Source organism: Xiphophorus couchianus, chromosome 15, assembly GCF_001444195.1.
Source record: "Xiphophorus couchianus chromosome 15, X_couchianus-1.0, whole genome shotgun sequence".
NCBI classification, from domain to species: domain Eukaryota; kingdom Metazoa; phylum Chordata; class Actinopteri; order Cyprinodontiformes; family Poeciliidae; genus Xiphophorus; species Xiphophorus couchianus.
In genome coordinates, this window is record NC_040242.1 from 4,662,983 (window position 1) to 4,686,239 (window position 23,257).

Genomic DNA, 23,257 nt, shown 5'->3' on the forward strand with positions numbered 1-23,257 from the left:
ATATTTTTTTAAATGTTAAAATAAATAAAGCAAAAAATACAAAAACATCAAAATGACTGTTAACAAGTTTATTAGAAAAATAAGTTCATCATGTACAGTAGAAAACATTTAATCTGCAGGAGCGCGCGCACACACACACACTCAGAAACACACACACACACACACTCAGATAACTCTCTGAAAGCAGCTCATCATCTCAGAATCCGACCAGAACCTCGATCCAGATTCTGTTTAATGGCAGAAAAGCAGCAACATGATCCTGTGCTCGACTACATCTCCCACAATGCCTTTCACCTCTGAGCCACCAAAGGAAGCCAGGCCAGCTTTCTGACCCAAACGGTCCTGGCTCTGGACCAGAACCGGGTCTGCAGAGGGAGTGTGGGTCGGGTCGTGACCGTTCCGGAACAGAACCGAATGAACCCGACGACCTTCGGGCTGCAGCTCCATCTGTTGCCATGGCAACCCCGTCCTCAGCTGGGGAACCAGCGACCGGCAGAGTGGAGCCGGATCATCAGGAACCAGAACCCGGTTCTGACCACCGGTCCGGTTCTAGAGCTGGGATAACGAGGCGGTCAGGGTGAGAAATAAAAACCAGAAAATTGAGCTTTTCAGTGATTTTTGTAAAAATCCGTTTAAATCTGATCAGTTTCTGATCCGAGGAAACGGATTTAAAAATAATTCACTTGGTAAATTTATTTTACATTTACGTGAAAAATATAACAATGTCAGATAATTAGCTTTTTAAGCACGTTGAATAAGTACACGATGCTAAAAGCGGAGCTAGCTCTTAGCTTTAGCTAAGTTTGAAAACGTTTAGCGCTCTTAGCTCCAACATTTTCTACTTTTATTATGAATTTCTTCTGGTGTAAATGAAACCAGCCATGATGTCGGGGTCATTTATCTCCTTCTGGGAGAAAGCAGAACTTTCAGTCGCTGATTTTAAGCCAAATTTGCTAAATATTTTAGTTTTGTGCTGCTCTGATGGAGGTCGGGTCCATTCGAGGCGGTTCTGATAAACATGTTTGACTAACTTCTGCTTGGCGCCTGATGATGGACTCCACGCAGGGGTCCGTCGGGTCCCCTTCTCTGGGTCAGAACCGGAGGCCTGAGGACGGCCTGGGCCAGGGCGAACCTCCGGCGCCGTCCGGCCCGGACTCTGGGTCCTCTGAGGTAGTTAGCGGTCAGCTGGAACGGCTCGGCGCTGATCCCAGATCATCGAGTCCGTCTTCAGAACAAAACCAGAGTTCACTCCAAGCTAGCAGCAAAGCTCGGTCCAGAAGGATCCCGTCCAGCGCCGGAGGTTCCTCTGAGTCAGCTGACCTTACCGTTCCCTCCAGCAGGGGGCGCCGCCCGGCCCGGTCACAGCGACTCGTCGGCGGCGACCTCCGGCCCTTTTTCCTGCTAGTCGGGTAACAAAAGGAAGAATTAGAGACGGAAACGAGACGCGTCACATCGATACTCATCATCTGCTGCAGCAGGAACCATTCACAGCCTGACAGCGCATGCATGTGTTAATGCACACCACACGCTAGCAGGACACGCTAGCAGCACACGCTAAGACAGCAGGGAGCGGACAGGTGAGCAGCCATAGAGCTAGACTGGATAGATTGACGCTCAGGTGAGTCATGCAAAGAAGCAGCAGCACATGCAGGGTTAGCAGTGGTGGGCACGCTTCCGCTAATGCGCTAATACCGGTGCTAATTATTAGCTTAGCGTTTTAGCGAACTTTGAAAACACATAGCAAACTTTGGTTCGACTTTACTATAGTATTATTACGAATTGTCTTATTGTGAATTTTTTGAATTCTACGACTTTATTCACGTCACGACTTTTTTATATTACGACTTTTTTGCGAATTGTGACTTTATTTAATTCTCAGAAATCAAATTTATTCTCCTCATTTCCCATCTTCAAACTTTTTCCCGTAATATTGCGATTTTCTTACATTACAAATTTTCTCAACATTACAATTTTTTTCTTTATTGTCATAATATTACAACTAATATCCTATTACCAAGAATTTATTTTGGTAATATTACAATTTATTCTCATTGTATTGCGACTTTATTGCATTATTACATCCTATTTATGTAATAATGCAATTAATGACTGTCGTATATTACAACTTTATTCTTGGATTATTAGGAATTTAATCAATAAATGAAGTTTAATAAAAAGCAAACAAAGTCAAAGCGCATTACAGAAAATGTCTAAATTAAATTGATGTTTCGACGCATCCACTGAATACGGCGTTGGTGTAGCACAGCGGCTAACGTTTTGCTTAGCGCAGCTAGCGTGTCGGTTAGCGGTCCCACCACTGCGGTTAGAATCCAGCAGGGAAACAGCGAGGAAGATCCTTCTGGGACAAGAAAAGCTTCGCTCTGAGACTAAAGTCAAATTGTGCTTCGACTCCCCCCCTCAGCTGTTGATGCTGCGTCCAGTGAATTTAGGACACCAATTTGTGAGACATTTATGTTTTTGGACATGAGAGGAACTGATAAGGATGGAGTATGTCACTACACATACAGAAGTAGGTGATCTGGGATCTGATGGCATGCAAGGTGACGCTGGAGCACGGGGCCAACACTGGCAAACCTTCAGTCCATTTCTTCCACAAGGAGCCTTAAATTTGAAGGAAATTTGAAGAGAGAATTTGCCCAAACATGAATTTAACACAATTTGAAGTAGTTTTTGTACACGAGTGTGTGTATGTTTATTAAAGCAGACAAACAGCAGAGAATACAAGCCGAACAGGACTGCTGGGTCCTCTGGTTCTTCTCAGGAACAACAAATGCAATACAAATCGTCATTTCACCGCTTTAAATACATGTTTAGGAGACAAATGCTTTGTTGCTGTTAGCTACTCAGAACATGGAAACCAGAGTGTGTAAAAACATACAGAAAGCTTGAGCCGCAGCACAAATCTGCCTCTAAAGTACGGCCTTTAAAAGTGGTCAAAACAAAGGGAAGAAGAAGAGCAGTTCGCCAGAAACAGGTGGGGGTGGGGTTATGTTTGGAGTCCAAGCTGATTTTTAAAATATGTACACACATCTTGCCAGATGTCACCAATTTGGAGGAAAACCTGCAGGCAACCAATCAGACCGAGTCTTTAACCAGAAGCGGGTTTGTTTTAGAGTGCTACTGGTTTCACTGGTTTCACTTCCACTGCTGCCCAAAAGAATCCTGATAAAATTCCTGGTTGTCAGATTTGTACCCGGAATAGTTACCAGCATGGTCCCCGCAGTGGAGCGGCTGCTGAGCAATGGGTTGGGAGCCCCAGTTCTGACTATTGGTCTGGCGGCGCTTGGAATCTGGCTGGCTGTAGCCGTCAGCTTTCCGCTTTCCTCCCACATTTCCACCGCGGCCGCCCCGCGCACCACGTACCCCGCCGCGCCCGCGCGCCGCCGCCACGCCTCCTCTTGGTCCGCGCCCGCCGCGGCCCGGCCCGGGCCCGACGCCGCGCTGCGAGAAGCCGGCCCGGCCTCGGGGAGCCCCGGCGCCGCCGCGACCACTGACCGGCGATGCTCCACCCCTCGGGCCCCTGCCGCCGCCCCGCCCCCGGCCCGGGGCCTGGAAGTCATCATAGCCGTAGTAGGGGTCGTCGTAGCCGCCACGGTAGTTGTGGTAGTCGTAGCCGTAGTAGTCGTAGTAATCCTCGTAGCTGTAGTAGTCCTGGGGGAAGCCGTAGCCCCCCCGGCCGCCGCGGCCCCGCCCCCTGGAGGGGAGGGGCATGTGGGGCTGCGGCGAATAGTAGTAATAATCATCATACCTGCAGGAGGGAGACAGGGCAAAGGTCACACACAGAGACCAGTTAGCATGGAGAGCGCCACCTACTCCTCAACCCGTCCTGACCAGAACCAGAACCAGTTTGACCAGAACCAGTGGAGGTCCATTTAAGGTTCTAAATGTCCCCAGTGGTGTGGGACCTGTCTATCGTCTGTCTATCGTGTGGGACCTGTCTTACATTTGGGACTTGGCAGCTTGTCTCTGGGCTTTCCTCTCCTTCCTTTTCTGATCAGGCGGTTTGGCAAAAACTATTTCGATGGGCTCTCCCTCCATCTCCGTCCCGTTCAGCTCCTCCAGCGCCTGCAGCAGGACCAGAGTTCATTCAGCCGTCCAATCAGAGACAGGAAGCGTACGCCGGGGGCATGGCCGGTACCTTCACGGCTCCGTCCCGCTCCTCGAAGTGGACGAAGGCGTAGTCTTTGAGCTTCTTCACTCGCTCCAGCTTCCCAAACTGGCTGAAGGATTTCTCCAGGATCTCCTCTGTGACGCCGTTGGCCAGGTTCCTCACAAACAGGACCTTCACCTGCAGAGACAACGCCCAGACATTCAGTCTGTTCTTCCTTCCACCCAACTTTACAGCAATATTCTTCGATCAACCTTTGCTTCAGCAGTGGTTTCTGTAAGTTTAAAATTGCTTTAAGACTATTACGATTTGAATATTAACGTAAAATAACCTGAAGCTGATGTAATAACTCCAGAGGAAAATCCATAAGGAACATTTATTTCAGCTGTAAAAGTAACAGATGTTTAGTTTTTATGAATATAAACCAAATTTTGTCACACAGATGTTGACATGTTTACACTGCAAGGCTTCCTGGTTGATGTATGCTATGTGCTCTTGCTAAAGCTAGCTCCTAGTAATGCTGTTAGCTAATGTAGTAACCAGTAGATCCGATCAGGTGAGCTCATGTCAGCAGGTATCTGGTGTTTTTTGGGCCTCCTCAGCCTCCATCGCTGCCTTCCTGCAGCTCCTGGTTGAAGCTCGTCTTCATCTCGCCTGGTGAGTTCTGGGTTTTGACTCACCTTGGCCATAACTTCCGGGTCGGGGTCCTCGATGGGGTCGGCCCACTCCACCGTCACCAGGTTGCCCCAGACCTTGACCTTTCCGCTCATGAGCCGGCGCCGGGCCTGCGCCGCCGTTTTGTGGTCTTCGTACTCCAGGAAGCAGAAACCGCGGTTCTTCTTCTTGTCGTCGGGTTGGTGGTAGAGGATGACATCACTGAGACCCTCTGGAAGGACACAGCAGAGCCGGAGGTCAGGCCGGGCCGAACCGTCAGAACCGGCGCCGGGAGCGCTTCTTACCTGTGACCTTAAAAAACTCCTCCACGATCTGCTCCTTGGTTTTGCTCTTGGGTATGGAACCGACAAACAGCCTGTTGTTGGCCACAGATATGCAGACGCCGATGTGTTTGCCGGGCCGGATCTCGAAGTTATTGCACTAGAAGAGAGAGGAGAGGTTGTGGTACCGGGCCCGGCTGGGTCCATGTGCAGCGTGCGGCTTGCGGCCCTACCAGCTTGACCGCCTCCTGGGCGGAGTCTTTGGCGCAGAAAGTGACGAAGGCGTAGCCGCGGTTCAGGCTGCTGAGCGGGTCCATCATCAGCCGCAGGTCCCAGATGGGCCCGGCCTTCTCGAAGAGAGGAACCAGCTCGTCTTCAAACAGATCGCGGGGAATCTTCCCCACGAAGATCTGCGGGGAGCGGCAGCTGTCAGGAGCGGGGCCGTTGCTAAGCAACAGCCTGCGGGCAGCAGGCCTACCTCGGTTCCCACTGTGGGCTGCGACCCGGCGTAGACGGCGTCCGGCGGCGGGCCGCCGTACTTCCTCTGGCCCGTGGTGACGTCCAGCGTGTAGCCGGTTCTGTCCAGCAGCTCCCGGATCCGCACCTCGTCTGGACCTTTGGAGGCCGGAGACACTTTGGTGCCCTGCTTCTCCCGCTGCCGGTACGTCTTCATCACCCCACACAGGAAGGCACTTTTATTCTGGAGGAGCACAGACGGGTCAGATGCCGCCGCTAGCTCCGCCCCCTCGCCCGGGGAAACTCACCTGAACGTGGGATAGGTCGCTCTCCTTGAACTGGACCAGAACCTGCAGCGCCCCGTCTTCGTTGAACTCCTTCAGAGCCTCCAGGGCGCGCTCATCCAGGTCGCTGTGAGCCACCAGGCCTGCAGGGTCAAAGGTCAGCATCAGGTCAAGCTCCACAAACATTTTTTAGAACTTAAGTAGCTCAATTTGTAACTCGCCATGTCAGTCAGTCGACTGTAACAGTGGAGCCACCTGCAGGTGGGAGTTGGCATCACTACACATGAATGTTTTTGAGCATTTTGAACGTTTGATATGGAAACACAGAAAGTGTGTCGGTGATGTTTCCTCCTAAAGAGAAGCTGGCAGGAACAGCAGCAGCTGTGTGTGTGTGTGTCCTGACCTGCTACATAAAGCTCGTCCAGCTTCTCAGCTACGTTCTGCGACAAGCCGGCGTCCAGCAGAGCCTGGAAATGTTCGGAGCGGGTCACGGTTGCCATGGTTTCCATGGGCTCCTCGGTGCCGTTCCCGTTCACGTGATCTGTGGCCAAATCTGCAGACATCTGGAACGAAGTGACGCAGAAACCTGTCAGCTGTTTCCTGTGGGATTTAAACCGCAGGGTTTCCCCCGCCATGCTTTACAAGCTCCACCGCCAGGCTAGGCCTTTCTTGTTTATGTCTTTAGGAAAATAATAATATAGAAAAATAAAAATCGCTTTTTTAAAGCTGCATTGCAAGACTCTCACTGGCAGAGCAGATTTATTCCTAAAAGATGAGTTTATAGAAGATGGGTTTATTGTTTATGCATTTAAAGCCGGACCAATAGCACCGCTGGCGCCTGTGTGTGTTGCCTCGCGTGCTGCAGCAGCTGGATGTCTTAAGTTTACCTCAGATCGCGCACCTCCTTTCACTCAAACTGGACTCAGGCTGACCTATATTTACATCAACCCCCTGTGAGGAATTGTTTCTTTCCAGAGTTTTTGATCAAGATAGGAGTTTAAACCCACCGTGTTAGCTCTGGTTGTGCAGCTCTATGTGAATAACTTCTAGTGGCTTTCAGAGGAGCGTTGAGCGAGTGGTGAGAATGATTTATATTTATGGACAAAGAATTTTGTGCGGCTTTTCCATCTCAACTTGCTGCCCAGCGCCTGGCTCTGTCTGCGCTGATAAAGGTTATGTATTGTCCCAGTTGGTCGGAGCGTTAGCGCTAACCTCATCATGCAGGATCAGCTGGTGTGGAGCTTGACGCTCTCCTCGCAGTCACGCTTCATGCTGGTTTTATATTATTTTATTATTATTTTTCCGGTTACGAAGCATCAAATCATACCAAATGCTTTGTCTACTCGTCCCATAAACTGGAGCAACCAAAATAGTTTCTGTGGCTCTTATTAAAAACTCAAGAGACAGAAATGTTAGAGCTCATAAAGCCACATTAGCATTAAATTAAATCTCAGTTTGTTGCTCATCTCTGCACAGCAGATTGAACTCATCCTGCAGGGCCGGTCCAAGGCTGCATGAGGCCTGGAGCAGAATCTGACCTAGGGGCCCCTCTTGCTGCTAAAACCATCAGCACCTCTAACAGCTTCTGTGTTGGATTTAATCTGGGAGAGAGACAGTAGATTAACTGGCCAACCTGAAAACAATCAGTTATAATTACAGTTTATTCATTTGCTCAAACTCAAAGATTCAACTCACAGCATCAGACTGTTGCTATGGTAACAAAACAATCTAACTATGAATATTGTTCTTTGAACTTTTACAAAGTAAACTTGCCAGCTCCTTAAAATCTTACATTTAAATGTTAAACAATTTTAAATATTTTAATCTATTTATGCTGAAACCATCAAATCAAATTTAGCAGCATTGCTAATCTCAATAAATAAATGTTACATTTATGTATCTGTGTTAAAATATTATCATTTATGGCCCCTCAAGCCCTGGGGGCCCGATGGAGCCGCTGACTTCATTTGGATTAAACAAAAATGCAAATAATTGATATTCATCTTAATTGTATTTTTTGATTTGTTGTTTTTCAGACTAGTTGTTGGTTTAAATATCGTTTCACTGGAGATGTTTTCCTGTAACATTTAATTACCCAGTAATATTTTTACATTTCCTGCCTAATTAACATCTTTTAGTACAAAAACAGGGCGGACGCCTCAGCAGGTTTACTGGGGGAAACTCTGAACCCGTTTGTGTGACTTTAATGTTTCGGCGTCCAGAGAATCAATTCTGAGTTTTAGGATCATGATTTGCTTGTTGTGTATTTATTTGTTATATCTAGTCATTTTGAACTTATCACTCTTATATACACTCAACAAAGATATAAATGCAACACTTTTGTTTTTGCTCCCATTTTTCATGAGATGGACTCAAAGATCTAAAATTCATTCCAGATAAACAATATTACCATTTCTTTCAAATGTTGTCCACAAATCTGTCTAAATGTTTGATAGTGAGCACTTCTCCTGTGCTGAGATAATCCATCCCACCTCACAGGTGTGCCACATCAAGATGCTGATCTGACATCATGATTAGTGCACAGGTGTACCTTATACTGCCCACAATAAAAGGCCACTCTGAAATGCGCAGTTTTGTCTCACAGCAAAATGCCACAGATGTCGCAAGCATTTGGCATGCTGACAGCAGGAATGTCAACCAGATCTGTTGCTCGTGCATTGAATGTTCATTTCTCCACCTTAAGCCGTCTCCAAAGGCGTTTCAGAGAATATGGCAGTACATCCAACCGGCCTCACAACCTCAGACCACGTGTAACCACACCAGCCCAGGACCTCCACATCCTGCAGGTTCACCTCCAAGATCGTCTGAGACCAGCCACTCAGACAGCTGCTGAAACAATTGGTTTGCATAACCAAAGAATTTCTGCACAAACTGTCAGAAACCGTCTCAGGGAAGCTCAACTGCATGCTCGTCGTCCTCATCGGGGTCTTAACCTGACTCCAGATCGTCGCCGTAACAGACTTGAGTGGGCAAATGCTCACATTTGATGGCGTCTGGCACGTTGGAGAGGTGTTCTCTTCACGGATGAATCTCGGTTTACATTGTTCAGGGCAGATGGCAGACAGCGTGTGTGGCGTCGTGTGGGTGGGCGCTTTGCTGATGCCAATGTTGTGGATGGAGTGGCCCATGGTGGTGGTGGGGTTATGGTATGGGCAGGCATCTGTTATGGACGAAGAACACAGGTGCATTTTATTGATGGCATTTTGAATGCACAGAGATACCGTGATGAGATCCTGAGGCCCATTGTCGTGCCATACATCCATGAACGTCACCTCATGTTTCAGCAAGATAATGCACGGCCCCATGTTGCAAGGATCTGTACACAATTTTTGGAAGCTGAAAATGTCCCAGTTCTTGCATGGCCAGCATACTCACCGGACATGTCACCCATTGAGCATGTTTGGGATGTGCTTGACCGGCGTATACGAAAGCGTGTACCAGTTCCCGCTAATATCCAGCAACTTCGCACAGCCATTGAAGAGGAGTGGACCAACATTCCACAGGCCACAATTGACAATCTGATAAACTCTATGCAAAGAAGATGTGTTGCACTGCATGAGGCAAAAGGTGGTCACACCAGCTACTGACTGGTTCTGAGTCCCCAGACCCCCAATAAAGGAAAAAAAATGCACATTTCAGAGTGGCCTTTTATTGTGGGCAGTATACGGTACACCTGTGCACTAATCATGATGTCAGATCAGCATCTTGATGTGGCACACCTGTGAGGTGGGATGGATTATCTCAGCACAGGAGAAGTGCTCACTATCAAACATTTAGACAGATTTGTGGACAACATTTGAAAGAAATGGTAATATTGTTTATCTGGAATGAATTTTAGATCTTTGAGTCCATCTCATGAAAAATGGGAGCAAAAACAAAAGTGTTGCGTTTATATTTTTGCTGAGTGTATATAAACTTTGCATTTATTACCTAAGATGGAGTAGCTTTCAACAAATAAGCAATTTTCCCTTGGGGATCGATAAAGTATATTCTATTCGTTTGACAAACATTTAATCTGAGTTTTGATAAAAACTTGTTTTAATATGAAAATGACAGGCTGACTTTTTAATCCAGAAACCTGTTTTTTAGTGATATTAGGAAGCTTCAATGTGTAAATTCTTGTTCTGTTGTTGTTTTCAGTCAGATTAAGGTCAGAGTTCAGTCAGGATCCCGTTTCAGTGAGAGCAGCAGGATTGCTGCTTAGCATTTTTACAAAAAGATCATATTTCTTCAGGGTTATATCTTGTTATTTTGGAACTGATTCAACTTAAAAGCGAAGTATCCATGACAACAGTATCGGATCACCTTGATTATTTACCACTGCTCCCATCTGGCCAATCAGAGATCACCTCTGGAGGTGTGCTCTGAATAAATGGACTGTTGGCGCCACCGTCCTGTTTATAATATTAGAAACTGGGCTGCTAGCTCATTAAATGGGTTTTCTGCACATGATAACTGAAGCCGAACATGTTCAACACGGAAACCAACATATATCTATGCTCTGCCAACAGTTAGAAGCTTTTATAACGGATAAACTGAGCGCTGGAGCAGCCTGCAGGTTTCCTCTCACAGCCACACGCCGTTAGCCGGCAGCGCAGGCTTCTGCAGGCTGCAGGCCTCAGCGTTACACCAACCTAAGCAAACATCTTCATCTCCTCTTCATTACCTCATTATAATGACCTTTTATGTAGCTGAAGTTACCTCATGTTCTCTGGCAGTGTCACGTTACTAGAATGGAACCGTTTCACCGCTTCAAAATGCCGGTTAGCCATCAGCAGAGGCCGGAGCGAACAGCATCTAACACCGGCTCTAGCTAAACACCCCACCCTCCAAAGAGCAAGCCTTTCCGGGTACATACCATGCGGATGTAACGTTGAGTGCACGATGCTGACCCGCTGTGGTGATGGTGGTCCGAATTAGGGAGGAATACTGACCCCGGTGATGTTCACTTGGTTTCCTTTTTTCACCCCGGGTTAGAAAATGGCGGCGAGGTAAAGTCCCGAGGTCCGCTTCTTCCCTTTTAGAGAAACAGGGTTTCTGATGGGGGGATTCAGGGGCTGCTCCGGTTTCATTCATCTGGGTTACGGCGGCGGGAAACGGGGCTGGTGATTGCCATCACTGTAAATCCCAGCTAATGTAGTAATAACACGCTAACACATAGTTAATGTATAGCTCATGCTGTAATAAAACACGGTAACCATGACTTAATGGTCGTAATAAGGTTAAAAAACAGTAATGGACCACAATACCACCTGCCAAATGGTAATAACATAGAACAACACAGTAATAAAGTTACAGACAATAATAACTTAGTGAAGATAGTCAGAGATCCCATAACGGATTCCAATTCACCCCAATCCTTCCAGTAATATAGACAGACTCAAAGTCAGCTTAATCTGTCAACATTTTTCTAGTTATAAAATAATGTTATAAAACAATGTTACATTGTAGAACAATGTAAGTTTACATTAATGATAAAAAACAGGTTAAATTTGATGATAAAAATTATAATTGTGATCCAAAATAGTATGAGAGTAATTTTCTCCATCTTTCTGTCTCCCGTTCTCTCTCCTGTCTCCCCCAGTGCTTTTAGAATAGAATAGAATAGAATTACTTTATTCATCCCAGCAGAGAAATTACTTCACAGTTACAGCATAGAGACAAGACACACAACAACCACCACTGAGTAGCAGTTGCAGACAAAATTAAAAATAAAATATAATATGCTGTCAATATAAAAAGGAACTTAGAGCAGTCCTTGCAAAGATTTAAAAAATGCAGATACAGTATGTATATGTAAATATATGTACAGCAAGTGTGCCACAGTGCAGTTGTGCAAAATTGGACTGATTAGTGCAGAACAATGATTTAGCTTTTATTGATTTATCACTGTTTTCTTGTGTTGGTTAATAGTTGGATGCACCATTCATCGCTTTCCATTAGCACAGCCTGCTGGAAACTGCTTCTGAAAATATTTTTGGTGAAACCAACAGTTTTCTAACTTTTAAACAACTTCAGTATGAGAGGATCAGTAGGAAAGACAGGACCATCTCTATCTGAGGGCTCCACAAGATGTTTCCACCAGTGGGAAGACTTTTGAAAGTGAAAGTTAGTAAAATAAACAAAAAGCCCTGTGACAGGATTCAGGAGGAAGGACAAGTTATCTGTATTTTATCATTTTACTGATTAGTCCATGAAAAATTCTTGACTGTCACTTTAATTAAAAAAATGTTTTAATTGATTTATTTTATTTTGACTCAATGTATTTTACTTTGTGATTTTTTAAAAATTATTTTTGGTTTATTTTAAGCTAGTTTTGTTTGTACTGACAAGAACCTCCGCAATTCTGTACGTCACTTCCTGTTTCTCATCAGGGGCGTGCCTTGCATGCATTGTTGGACGCTCATTGGTTGAGCGCGAAATTTCAAACGTAACACAGGAACAGAGCCAGCAACAGGAATTGTTATTGTAGTTAAAGTGCTAAAAACAATTCAAAATGTACACAGTAATATAATCTCTGTTTATCCATAAGGTGAATCTATTAATAGTGAGCCAAGTATTACCCCGGGCTGAGATGGATATCGCTTCATATTTACGGTAAAAACGCTAGCCCGAGTTAGCCTCCTGTAGCTAATACCAGTTATTAGCTATATTTTGGACGCTGGACTTTCCTCCTTAAAGTTGTCTCCATATTTCCCCATTTTTAGGTGTTTTGAAGAAAGTTTGGCCTCCTACAGCGGAGACGACCCGCTGGATCCGTGGGACAGTTAAGTATTTCCGCTAATTCTGCTGTTTTAATCTGAACCGAGGTAGGTTAGTACTTCAGACATATAAATGAGCTTGAATTCAAAATCAATTTCTCTTCAGCTTTAAATAATAAAATCTTGTCTGATCAGATGAGTTAATTCAGCCGCTAGGAAGTCTCCTCTGATTTTTGTGGAACAATTTGGAATCCTGACAGCTTTAATCTAGAGGTGGAGAAAATGGGTCTTAAAAACTAGAAAAGACGCAACAAATTTCTGAAAATGAACGATTTTATTTATCATAAAATAGTACAGGCCATTTTTTATTTTTATTTCAGTGAAGGTTTTGAGGTAGCCTTCACTTTAATTCAGTCTTGAACATATTTATATAAACAGACACATCCATGAAATGTGTCTCAGCAACAACACAAAATGAAACCAACAATATAAGCCAGAATTTTCAACTTAATAATGCAAATTTGTTCTCTCAGAAACCAATACGCTTTAATTTTGTAATGACTGCTCAACAGTGGAACTGGAAGATATTTTAAATAACCAAAATAACACACAATAACCAAAAACGATAGATAAAACGGAAATATAACCACACACAGGCGAAACCACAAATAAAATGGATTATTATGTCTCAGTGGAAGATTTGCATTAGAAAATATTAATCATCTGAATTGAAATCAAGCTCATTTTAATTTATTTATTCTATTAACTGATTGTTTATTGCTACAGGCTAAAGAAGTTCAAATTACATTGCACAAGCTCACATAAATACAGTAAAGAATGCAAAGAAGTCTAATAAATAAATACAAAATCAGTTGAACAAAATATTTGCTGCCCCAGAGAAACGTTGCTTGCTGTGTTTGTGACTTTTCCGTTCTCGGGTCCTGCAGGTTTGTGGACTTCCTGGAGCAGAGGCAGCCAGCAGAGGGCAGCAGTGAGATGTCCCTGGTGTTTAAGGCGCTGGTCCAAAGATTCCTCAACGTGGATCAATATGCCAACGACGTCCGCTACGTCAACTACTGCATCAGATGTGTAAGTCAGACTCGTTGTTCCGGCGCTGAGCAGCAGGACCGAACCGCTCATCCTAATTGGTTCGAGTTACTTAGAGCTAACTAGAAGTAGTTACAGCTAGTTACCTCAAACAGCGAGAGTGTCCTTTAAGTTTACTGATGGAGAAAGATGGAGGTGTGATTTAGTGAGTTTTAGGTTTGCTTGATGAATCTGAATGTTTTCATTAAAATTCAACCAGCAGTTTATTAATCAGATGAGACCAATTCATATTCTGAATCCAGTCACAGATTTACTGAACTGAAATTGTTCCTGGAGCCAGAAGGACGCTTGCTTCCTTCCTTCCTTCCTTCTTTGTTCCATCCTTTCTTCCTTCCTTAGTATCTCAGTCTTCTGCAGATTTAATTGAATCAGGTTTTCAGTGGACCATGATGAAGGTCCGGTTTTGTTGTAATCCCTGGTGCTGGAAGCTGTTGCATTGCTCAGGTGTCCATGGAAACCGTGTCTTCCAGGCCAGTTACTGCGTGGACCCCGCCAACCTGTACGCTCACGTCTTCAGTCGCGGCGTCGGCAGCAGGACGGCGGCTCTGTACCTGGCCTGGGCTCGGCACTTTGAGCAGAAGGGAATGAAGGATCAGGCTGATGCCGTTTACCTGAAGGCTCTGGAGAACCAGGCCCAGCCGGCGGACACGCTGCTCCACGAGTACAGGTGAGTACAGCTAAAGCGCTAAACCAACACCGTTTGTAGAAGAAGCTAATGCTAAAGCACTACACCAACATGGCATTTTGAGAAAGCTAATGCTAATGCGCTAACCTGAAATAACATCTTTTCTTTAAAGACTACAACCCTTTAATTTCAAGCTGAAAATTAGCTCTGCTGTTAGCGTATTAGCAGATTAGCGGAGGTTTGCTGAGTGCAGTTTATGCTGATGTGAAGTGTGACCTGCAGGCAGTTCCAGAGCAGAACCAGAACCGAGCCTCCAGCGTCCGGTGAGAGTCTGTTGACCCGATTCTCTCATGACGCCATGTTGGATCAGCTGCTGATTCTTCCTGTGTTTCATTGGATAGGAGCCCAAGTCCCTCTGCAGAACTCCCAGCTGACCAATCAGATGTCTCCCCAGAAAAAGGTTCTTGTCCGTTACTGTTTGCAACGGTAGCACCAGTATGACCCACTAAACCTCTGGTTCTGTCCAGGCCGCCGCTGATTCTCCATCCAAACTGCCTCTGAGAAGAACCGTCACGACGTAAGTCCTCTGAGCTCGTTAGTCCTGGTCTTAACGAGGCGTCCGCTCACTTGTGGTGTGGTCCGCAGCGTGTCCCGCACCGAGACGTCGGGGACACAACCGTCCAGTCAGGATGCCGCCGCCCCAACGGTCTCCGAGTACAGCGAGGACGCGTTGGTCAGCGACGGCGTCGAGTTCTGCTTCGAAGAGGTCCGGGCCGAGAAATACTTCAGGAAGATCCGGGAGAGGCAGGAGCGGGAGTGGAGGGAGAAGAGTAAGAACCCGGCGTTCCCTGAGACGGGAAGTGACCCGTTTCTCCCTGAGACAGGAAGTGACCCGTTTCTCCCTGAGACAGGAAGTGACCCGTTTCTTGTGTTGTCCTTGCAGTTCAGCTGCAGCTGCGGCAGCTGCCGCAGGAGGAGCAGGAGGTGCAGATGCTGCAGAGCATGCTGCAGCAGGTCAACCAGAGCCTGCAGGCCTGTGGAGGATCTCCCTGCACAACCCTGCAGGTCACCATGGAGACGGAGCGCCGTCTGCCTTTCTCTCTTTCTCTCTGCCTTCTGCGTTTCTATTCCTTCCTCTGTCTGTCTCATCGTGTGACCTTTGACCCAGGTAACCTGGTGATGTTTCCCCCTCCAGGCCTCTGCTGCTCCCTTCATCTTCTCCTCCTCCTCTCATTCCCGTCGCTCCGTCGGTCAGGGGCTTCTCTCCGACCTCAGCCTTATCCAGGAGGCTGCCGGTACCGGTTCTGGTTCTGAGGCAACCCGCCATCTCCCCGTCCTGTCCGACTGCAGTGGCGCAGCAGAACCTCAGGCTACCGGGTCATCAGCCCAGAGGAACCCGGAAGCCCGTCGGCCCAGCGGGCTCGGCGCGGCGCCGCTGTGAGTACCTGATGACCTCCGGAGGGGAAACTCGCACGACTTCCTCAAACTCTCTGACCCTCCATATTTCCCATCAGGCATTGCGGTCTGGTACCAGAACCTGAGGAGAAGCTTGATGGTGAGTGATCATCGCCCTCCTCCTTCTTCCTGCTCTTCATCCTCCTCATCATCCTCTTCTTCTTCATCGTTCCAGTGTCTCAGGGAGGAGCAGCCAACGTCTCCCACGTCACGCCCAACTCCTCTCTGGGCTTCGTCCAGGCCACGCCCTCCAGGGCGCAGCCGTCGCCCACCGTCAACACGCGGGAGGCCCTGGGTGAGCGCCCGGCCCTGGGGCCTCATGCATAAAGCGGCGTGCTCACAAAAAATGTGCAGTGCCATATTTTACGCACAAGTCGGCATGTATAAAAATTAACTTTGCGTTAAAGTTTGCGTAAATATACGCAAACTTTTTCACTGAAAATGTGCAGCAGCCACACAAACTTTACTTGTGAACAATAATAAACTATAAACATGCATTTACAGGATCTCTTTATTTTTTTATTTTTTTAATTTGGATTTTTTTTCTTTAAAATTTATTTTTATTTTTGTGAGGTGACATTATCTGTCCTCAAAGTGCCTTTTAAATAAAATATACAATTATTATTATTATAAATACTTATTCTGCTATAGACAAGGTCGTTGCCATGGTTACTGCTTCATGCAGCGACAGACCTCCTGGTATTTATACTAATTTACATTAATATGTATTTATGGAGGCGACAGGCGGAGCAGCAGCTGCTCTGTTTCTGCAAATTAGGATTAATAAAGGAAATGTTCGAGGCCACGGATTTATGCATCCCAGTTTTTTGTGCGCCGCATTTTAATACATTTTTCCGCACGAAAAGTTTTAGTGTGAAAACTGCTCAGTGTTTTATGCATGACTTCTGGTTCTGAGCCGTTGTTCCCTCTAGGCGTCATCATGTTCTGGTTCTGGTTCTGAGCCGTTGTTCCCTCTAGGCGTCATCATGTTCTGGTTCTGGTTCTGACCCGTTGTTCCCTCTAGGCGTTATCATGAACATGTTCCAGGCTCCGACCTTCCTGGACGATCCGTTCCAGGGAGCCTCCATGCTGCACCGGGCCACTGCTGAACCCGACCCGGACCTGGAGACTGGCGGTAAACGTTCTGGATCTGTAGAACTGCAGGCCGGTTCTGGTTAGCCCGGTTCTGACCCGTTCTCTCCTTCATTGGTCACAGTGGTCCCTCTGGTACCGGAGCTGCCGGCCGCCGCCCCGTTCACCATCTTCCAGGATTATGAAGACAAAGAGAACGGCAGGTAAACCTTCCTCCTCTTCCTCATCATCAGAGGCTCCTGCAGCCTCCTTAAAGAGACAGTACCGTCCTGTGACCCTTCCTTACTTCCTTATTCCCTTCCTTACTTCCTTGTTCCCTTCCTTACTTCCTTATTCCCTTCCTTACTTCCTTGTTCCCTTCCTTACTTCCTTGTTCCCTTCCTTTCTGTTTTGATCTGTCTTGTTCTTGATTTCCTTTCCTAGTCGTTGATCTTTGGATCATCTTTCCTTCTGTCTCTGGATGCTCTGCAGCTGGAAGGATTCAAGCTCCTACGTTTTCAGTTTTGGACATTTATCATCTGTAACCATGGTACCACATGGACTGATTTGATGTTTTTGTTTCCTTCAGCGCCGCAGTTCCGTTTGAGAGGTCCAAACCGGCCAGGGCTCTGACAGAACTCGGCGGGCCGAGAGCAGACAGACCCAACGTGAGTTTGGGACAGTTGTTGGGAATCTCCGGCGGTTCTGGTCCAGCTGGTGCTGGCGGTTGTCGGGCTGAATCTCTGTCCGTGTCCACCAGGAGACGCCGTCGGAGCTGATCCCAGACGAGAGCACCATGTGGGGCGCCCGCCACAACTCGCTGGCCGCCTGTCCCAACAGCACCACCGACTTCGCCCCGCTGGCCCAGTTCGTCTCCACACCGTTCACTCACAAAACGCCATTCAGTGGCGGCTTCTTCCTGGCTGAAGGTACCGGCGGAGGCTCCGCAACCTCCTCCTCCTCCTCCATGATGCTTCACTGGATGAGGCTCTGATTCTGATGTTCCTGCAGAGAATAACGGAGATGGCGGCGACGCTGACGAAAACGTCTTCATCAGACGGCAGACGAAAAAACTCAGGTGAGCCAACATGGGGGTCACAACCTGTAGGAGGGTCGCAGAGGTACTGCAATGGGGTTGTGAGATTTTCTGTATGTTTTTATTGAAGGTTTTGACTTTAATTACACATTAACATGAATCCAACATGAAACAAATTGATAGAGGTGTGATCACATTGGTTTGTTTTGATTAAAGTGTAACTAAAACCCAAATTAAGTTTTTTTTGCAGATAAAGTGTAAATTGGTACTTAAGGATCCGATCTTTGTTTCTGTGCACATTTTGACATTTTCCTGTAAATGTGTTTAGTTCTGCAATATTTGGCCTAAACCTGCCTGAGTGCTGCCACCTTGTGGTCGAAGTGTGGTACTGCAGTTGAATTTTCCCATTGGTTCCTCCGGTCCAGCTTGGTTGATGTCGACATCACACAGCTTCCCTCCGACCCGCCGACCGACCTTTTTTTATAAGGAAAAAAAGTTGTTAGATTTGTCATGTGAATCACTTTTTCTTTTTTTAAAGAGTTGCTAGATTTGTTGCTATTTCCTTTTCGAAATAATAGGTGGATTTGTCAAAACAAGTTACTAGATTTATCACGAGTCACTTTTTTTAAAAGTAGTTAGTTTTTTCTTTTTTACACCCCTCCAGGGGGTCTTTTGTGGGCTCTAGTGTCCCTTATATGACAGCAGGCTGACAGGAGAGGGGGGGGAAGACATGCGGCAAATATCGTCGGGTCCGGGAGTCAAACCCACGACGTCCGCGTCGAGGACTAAGGCCTCCAAACGTGGGGCGTGCTAACCCCCTGCGCCACCACAGCACGCCCCATGTTTTTCTTTAATAAAAAGGTGAAATAAAGAAGCTGTGTGTTATTGGTATTAAGTGAAAGATGGTGTTGGTTTTCCCTCAGCCCCATCATGGAGCAGAGTCCAGCCGATGACGCGGCATCGGAGGCGGCCGGCGCTCCGCTGCTGCCGTCCTCAGCGCGGCAGGGTACCATCATGGCCGACGGCTTCGCCTCCTCCTGCCTCAGCATGACGCAGCCGCCGCCGCCTGCCCTGCTCTCCTTCAGGGACCAGACGCTCTGCCCGGCCGAGGCCTCCGGGGCCGCCGGCTGGGAGGCCAGCCCTCTGCAGAACCCGCTCAGACCTAGCAGAGAACCGTTTCAGATCCTGGAGGACCCAGAGAGGCCCGGCAGCCCAGAACCAGACGAGAACCGGCTCGGTGACGTTCCCATGAGCCCGCAGTGCGCCCCCACGGCGAGCTGGCTGGACATCAGGAGTCCCGTCGCCTCAGCAGAGCCGGACCTGGATGCCTTCCTGAGTCCCTGCCGACCCGGTTCGGCCAGAACCCGGGACGTCCCCATGAGCCCGGCGGAGCCCGGCGGCCTCCGGCTGGTGTCCGACCCCTGGGACGCCAACCGGATCTCGGACCTGCTGTCCCGGCTCCGCCCACCGCTGACCTCTCACCCCTGCTGCTACAGCTGGCCCTGCGCTGTCCCCAGCATCGGCCCCAAGAACATCCTCAGCCTGGGTAGGACCAGCGGGGTCAGAGGTCACAGCCTGAACCGCTCACATCACATAATGAGTCAAACCAACATAAGCAGCAAATAAACAGCTGAAAAGTGTGGCATGCGTCTGAATTCACACCCTGATGTTTTTAGGGTGAAAGAGTTCCTGCTGGTATCAAATAAAGGAGCTCAGGTCTGATCTGATTGGCTCACACCTGACACGGTGGTGGCAGCATCATGGTTTAGATCAGAGCAGAACGGCCTAGTCAAAGATCTGATTCGACTAAGAATCTGCAGAAGGACATGAAAGCTGAGTCTGACTGAGCTGCAGATGATATAAACCCGCTCCACACTTTTCAGATTTTTAGCAGTAAATTGTTAAACGACGTTTTAATTTCCAGCTGACAGAAAATCAGTTAAATCTAATAAACAGGGAAGATGTGGAAACTTTGAGTAGGACCTTCTCAGACGTCTTGCTGTCTCTCGTCCTGCAGGATCGTCGTCCCTCAGAGTGGACGCCGTCCTCGGACAGGGAGCCTTCGCCACGGTCTTCCAGGCCACCAACCCTGCGACCTCTGACAGGATGGTCCTGAAGGTCAGGAGGGGGCGCCCCGTACCACTTCTTGCTCTCCTTTCCTCTGTCCTTGGTTCCTTCTTCAGCTCATATTAGCTTTCCTCACTTCCTTTTATTTCCTTATTTCCTCCTTTCTATGTCATCATTTCCTGTCTTCTGCAGGTGCAGAAACCGGCCAATCCCTGGGAGTTTTACATCAACACCTGTCTAGACGCCCGCCTGCCTCCTTCTGTGCGCCACCTGTTGGGCAGCATCCGCTCCGCTCACCTATTCCTGGACGGCAGCATCATGCTGGGGGAGCTGCACAACTACGGCACCCTGCTGGTGCGTCGCGGCCCGCGTGCCGACACAGCGTTTCCTGTGGTAACGCTCCGTGTCGCTGCGGTAACGCTCCTGTATTTTTTTCTCGCTGCAGAACGCCGTTAACCTGTTCCGGGCGCAGAGCGACAAGGTGATGCCGCCGCCGCTCGTGCTTCACTTCGCCATCTCCATCCTGCACACCGTGGAGCAGCTGCACGCCGCGCGCATCATCCACGCCGACATCAAACCTGACAACTTCCTGCTGGGAGACAGGTGTGTCCGTCTGCTGGTTCTGGTTCCAGTTCTGGTTCTGGCCCGTCTGACGCCGTCGTCCCACCCCTGCAGGTTCCTGGAGAACCGGTGCTTCGACGCTGACGGCGTGGACCACGGCCTCGTTCTCATCGACCTGGGTCAGAGCATCGACATGGCGTTGTTCCCAGAATGCACTGCGTTCACCGCCAGGTGTCTGACGTCCGGCTTCCAGTGCACTGAGATGCTGAGCGGGAAACCCTGGAGCTACCAGGTAGAGGGGCGGGGCTTGAGGAGGGGCGGAGCTGCAATTTGACTGGGTCTGCCATTAACCCTAAAGGAGATTTATTAAAGATCTAATTAATCAATAATAAGAAATGAAAGAAAACTAAAAGTCAGAACTGCGTGAAAAAAACATTTACTTATTTGTGATAATGTTTACATTCATTTATTCTCATATTAATTTATTGTTATATTTTATTATTATTTTTATTTAATTATTATAATATTGTTATAGTGAGGTTTGGTAAAACTTTCTGCATCAATTTATTAACTATATTTATTATACACATTTACATTGTTATTGATATTTATTGACCATTTTAATCTTTAATTTACATTTATTTTATATTTCTTCACTTACTGATTGGTTGGTAAATGTTTATCAGTTTGTATTCATTTATCTTTTAATGTAAATATTTAATATTTTTTTAAATGTATTTCTTGATCATTAATATTTTTATTTCTTAATATAATTATATTTTAATGGAACTGGACACATCTGGTCACATTTCTATAATAACACTTCAAAGTGATGAATCCACTGCACTGATTGGCTGAGCTGTGGCGGTCCGACCAATCAGAACCAGAGCTTCCATGTTAAACAGCCAATGAGTTAAAGGCAGTCCGAGATGAACCAGTCGGAGAAAAGTTTGATCTTTGACCCTCAGAATGATTTCTGAACTAGATTAAAAAGTCAAAGCTAAATTATTGGCTGCAGATTAATTCTGGTACAGAGTGAACTCTGGGTTCTAGTCATCAGAACCACCAGAACCCGGACCAGGGTGTGAATGTAAATCTGCTCTGTGTTTCCAGACGGATTACTTTGGGATCGCGGGAACCGTCTACTGCCTGCTGTTTGGGACCTACATGCAGGTCGTTAACGAGGGCGGCGTCTGGCAGACCAATGGCATCTTCAGACGGTAACCCGATCACCCCCGGTCCCTCTGGATCCGGCTCGGTTCTCCCCCTAACCGCTTCCTCTCCCTCCAGAAAACCCCACGCCGACCTGTGGCAGGACTTCTTCCACACGCTGCTCAACGTGCCGGACTGCGGCGCTCTGCCCAGCCTGCAGGGCCTCCGCCGCCGCCTGGCCGCCGTCCTGGAGCAGCACTACAGGAGCAAGCTAGCTACGCTAAAGAGCCGCCTGGTGGTGCAGCTGATGGAGAACAACCGGGCCCGCAGGTGATCCTGTGGAGAACCACTGGATCACACAGACTGGTTTCAGTTAATCACACCATCTGTAAATATCTTCTTTTTTTTATGGGCTTCATTTTGTAGTGCTGTGAAATTACTCTTATGTTGTTGATGACAATAAAATGTGTTGGAGTCTTGTTGATTTTTGTGTTTCTGCTTCAAACGGACCTGAGTGGCAGCATATTGTCCCAATCCAGTTAAAATCGCAGAGGGAAATGTTTCAGGATTTCTGTTCTGATGGTTCTGGCTCATAAAAAACAAGAATTTAGTCTTAGATGATTGTAATATTTTAGCAGATCAGCAAAAAATGCTATGGTCATTAATGAAAAATACATTTTGTTTGAGAAACTTGTCTTACATGCAATACTTTCTAAATTCTAGTGAAGTAAAGATAAATCATTAAATGAGAAATGTTTTTGTTTAATTAAGACCAGTAAATAAGGCTTTTATTCTGAAATTTTACCTGTTATCATGTAGGAATTTGGATTTGATCCAAATTCAGGTGCAAATGTTTCCTTAAAATGTAAAATTTGAATTTATTAGCATATTTAAAAAGTTGACATATTTTATAATTTTAATGTAATTAGCTTAAACTCAAACCGATATACTTTTGTAAATGTATTTATTTTGAAAGATTTGTTTGTTTTTGCACAGTCTGTGTGTCTGGTTGTTTTCACAGCGCTCCACATTCCTGCAGCACCTGAAGGCATTGTGAAGCTGGAGGAAGATCATCATCATCAGTCATGGCAGGCAGAGGACTGTCGGACGCCGCCTGCTCCGATGGACCCGCCGTCACCAAGGTAACGGGCGCAGCCTTCCCCTCCGCAGCGCGTCGTTTCCTCCTCTGAGCCAGAGAGGCGAGATTCAGACTCTTCTGGAGTTTTTTAGTTTGTTTTATGAAATCAGGTTTCTGTTACTGGAGCCCAAAGAAACGACCGATTAAACCGATTAAACAGAACAGTTCTGTTTAACCGGTTCTGTCAGATTAAACAGAACTCTCTCAGTTTGATGGTTTGAAGCAACATGTTTGCTGAGAAGCCGAGCGTAAAGACGGAGTTTCCGTTGCCAAAGTTTTCCTTTCAGAGGGAAGGAAGAGCAACGACCCATTTTATTTACAGGATCAAACTGAAAGGTTTCATCTGGAAATTTCAAAACTCAAACCCAAACCTTTATCTGGTTTTGGTTCTTCTTGTTCTGGATTCCTTGAGACAGAACCAGAGGTCACAAAGGTCAAGCTCATGTTGATGAACCATTTGATTGGACCAATCAGTGCTGATTGGCTGACTCCAGACTCACGTCAGCCAATCAGCTGGAG

General features: G+C 46.9%; 2 protein-coding genes across 10 annotated transcripts; one reads left to right on the top strand and one right to left on the bottom strand.

Moving 5' to 3' along the window:
• Positions 1-215: 215 nt before the first annotated feature.
• LOC114158211 (heterogeneous nuclear ribonucleoprotein Q-like) lies at positions 216-10,868 on the bottom strand. 9 transcript variants are annotated; one of them, XR_003598363.1, is made up of 14 exons: positions 10,684-10,865; positions 8,807-8,985; positions 6,208-6,367; positions 5,829-5,947; positions 5,543-5,764; positions 5,298-5,474; positions 5,089-5,224; positions 4,810-5,015; positions 4,160-4,309; positions 3,965-4,086; positions 3,228-3,769; positions 1,326-1,401; positions 1,032-1,225; positions 216-555 (listed from the first exon to the last, which is right to left on the bottom strand). XR_003598363.1 is itself a non-coding variant. In XM_028039536.1 (13 exons), exons 2-13 carry the CDS (start codon positions 8,951-8,953, stop codon positions 1,213-1,215), a joined length of 2,067 nt encoding a protein of 688 aa, XP_027895337.1. In that variant the 5' UTR covers positions 8,954-8,985; positions 10,684-10,865; the 3' UTR covers positions 216-1,212. The 9 variants fall into 9 exon arrangements, 8 of the variants coding, with proteins under 8 accessions (XP_027895337.1, XP_027895336.1, XP_027895344.1 ...); XM_028039536.1 differs by having other exon boundaries at positions 216-1,225; positions 1,326-1,398; XM_028039535.1 differs by having other exon boundaries at positions 216-1,225.
• Positions 10,869-12,229: 1,361 nt separating this feature from the next.
• Positions 12,230-22,084, top strand: bub1 (BUB1 mitotic checkpoint serine/threonine kinase). Its single transcript, XM_028039534.1, has 24 exons — positions 12,230-12,422; positions 12,533-12,592; positions 13,474-13,615; positions 14,104-14,300; positions 14,541-14,581; positions 14,660-14,718; positions 14,786-14,835; positions 14,904-15,088; positions 15,202-15,323; positions 15,454-15,695; positions 15,773-15,813; positions 15,889-16,008; positions 16,738-16,848; positions 16,930-17,008; positions 17,374-17,452; positions 17,545-17,713; positions 17,796-17,862; positions 18,744-19,366; positions 19,838-19,938; positions 20,080-20,241; positions 20,333-20,490; positions 20,563-20,740; positions 21,562-21,668; positions 21,739-22,084. The coding sequence occupies exons 1-24, from the start codon at positions 12,400-12,402 to the stop codon at positions 21,932-21,934; spliced, it is 3,312 nt and encodes a 1,103-aa protein (XP_027895335.1). The 5' UTR covers positions 12,230-12,399; the 3' UTR covers positions 21,935-22,084.
• The last annotated feature ends 1,173 nt before the right edge of the window (positions 22,085-23,257 follow it).

Coding starts and splice junctions, on each gene's coding strand:
- LOC114158211 (XM_028039535.1), bottom strand. CDS start 8,953: ATGGGCCACTCCATCCACAACATTGGCATCAGCAAAGCGCCCACCCAC. Junction 5,016..5,088: donor GGAGTTTTTTAAGGTCACAG/GTAAGAAGCGCT, acceptor GTGTCCTTCCAG/AGGGTCTCAGTGATGTCATC. Junction 4,087..4,159: donor AGCGGGACGGAGCCGTGAAG/GTACCGGCCATG, acceptor GTCCTGCTGCAG/GCGCTGGAGGAGCTGAACGG.
- bub1 (XM_028039534.1), top strand. CDS start 12,400: ATGGATATCGCTTCATATTTACG. Junction 13,616..14,103: donor TCAACTACTGCATCAGATGT/GTAAGTCAGACT, acceptor CGTGTCTTCCAG/GCCAGTTACTGCGTGGACCC. Junction 16,849..16,929: donor CCCGGACCTGGAGACTGGCG/GTAAACGTTCTG, acceptor CATTGGTCACAG/TGGTCCCTCTGGTACCGGAG.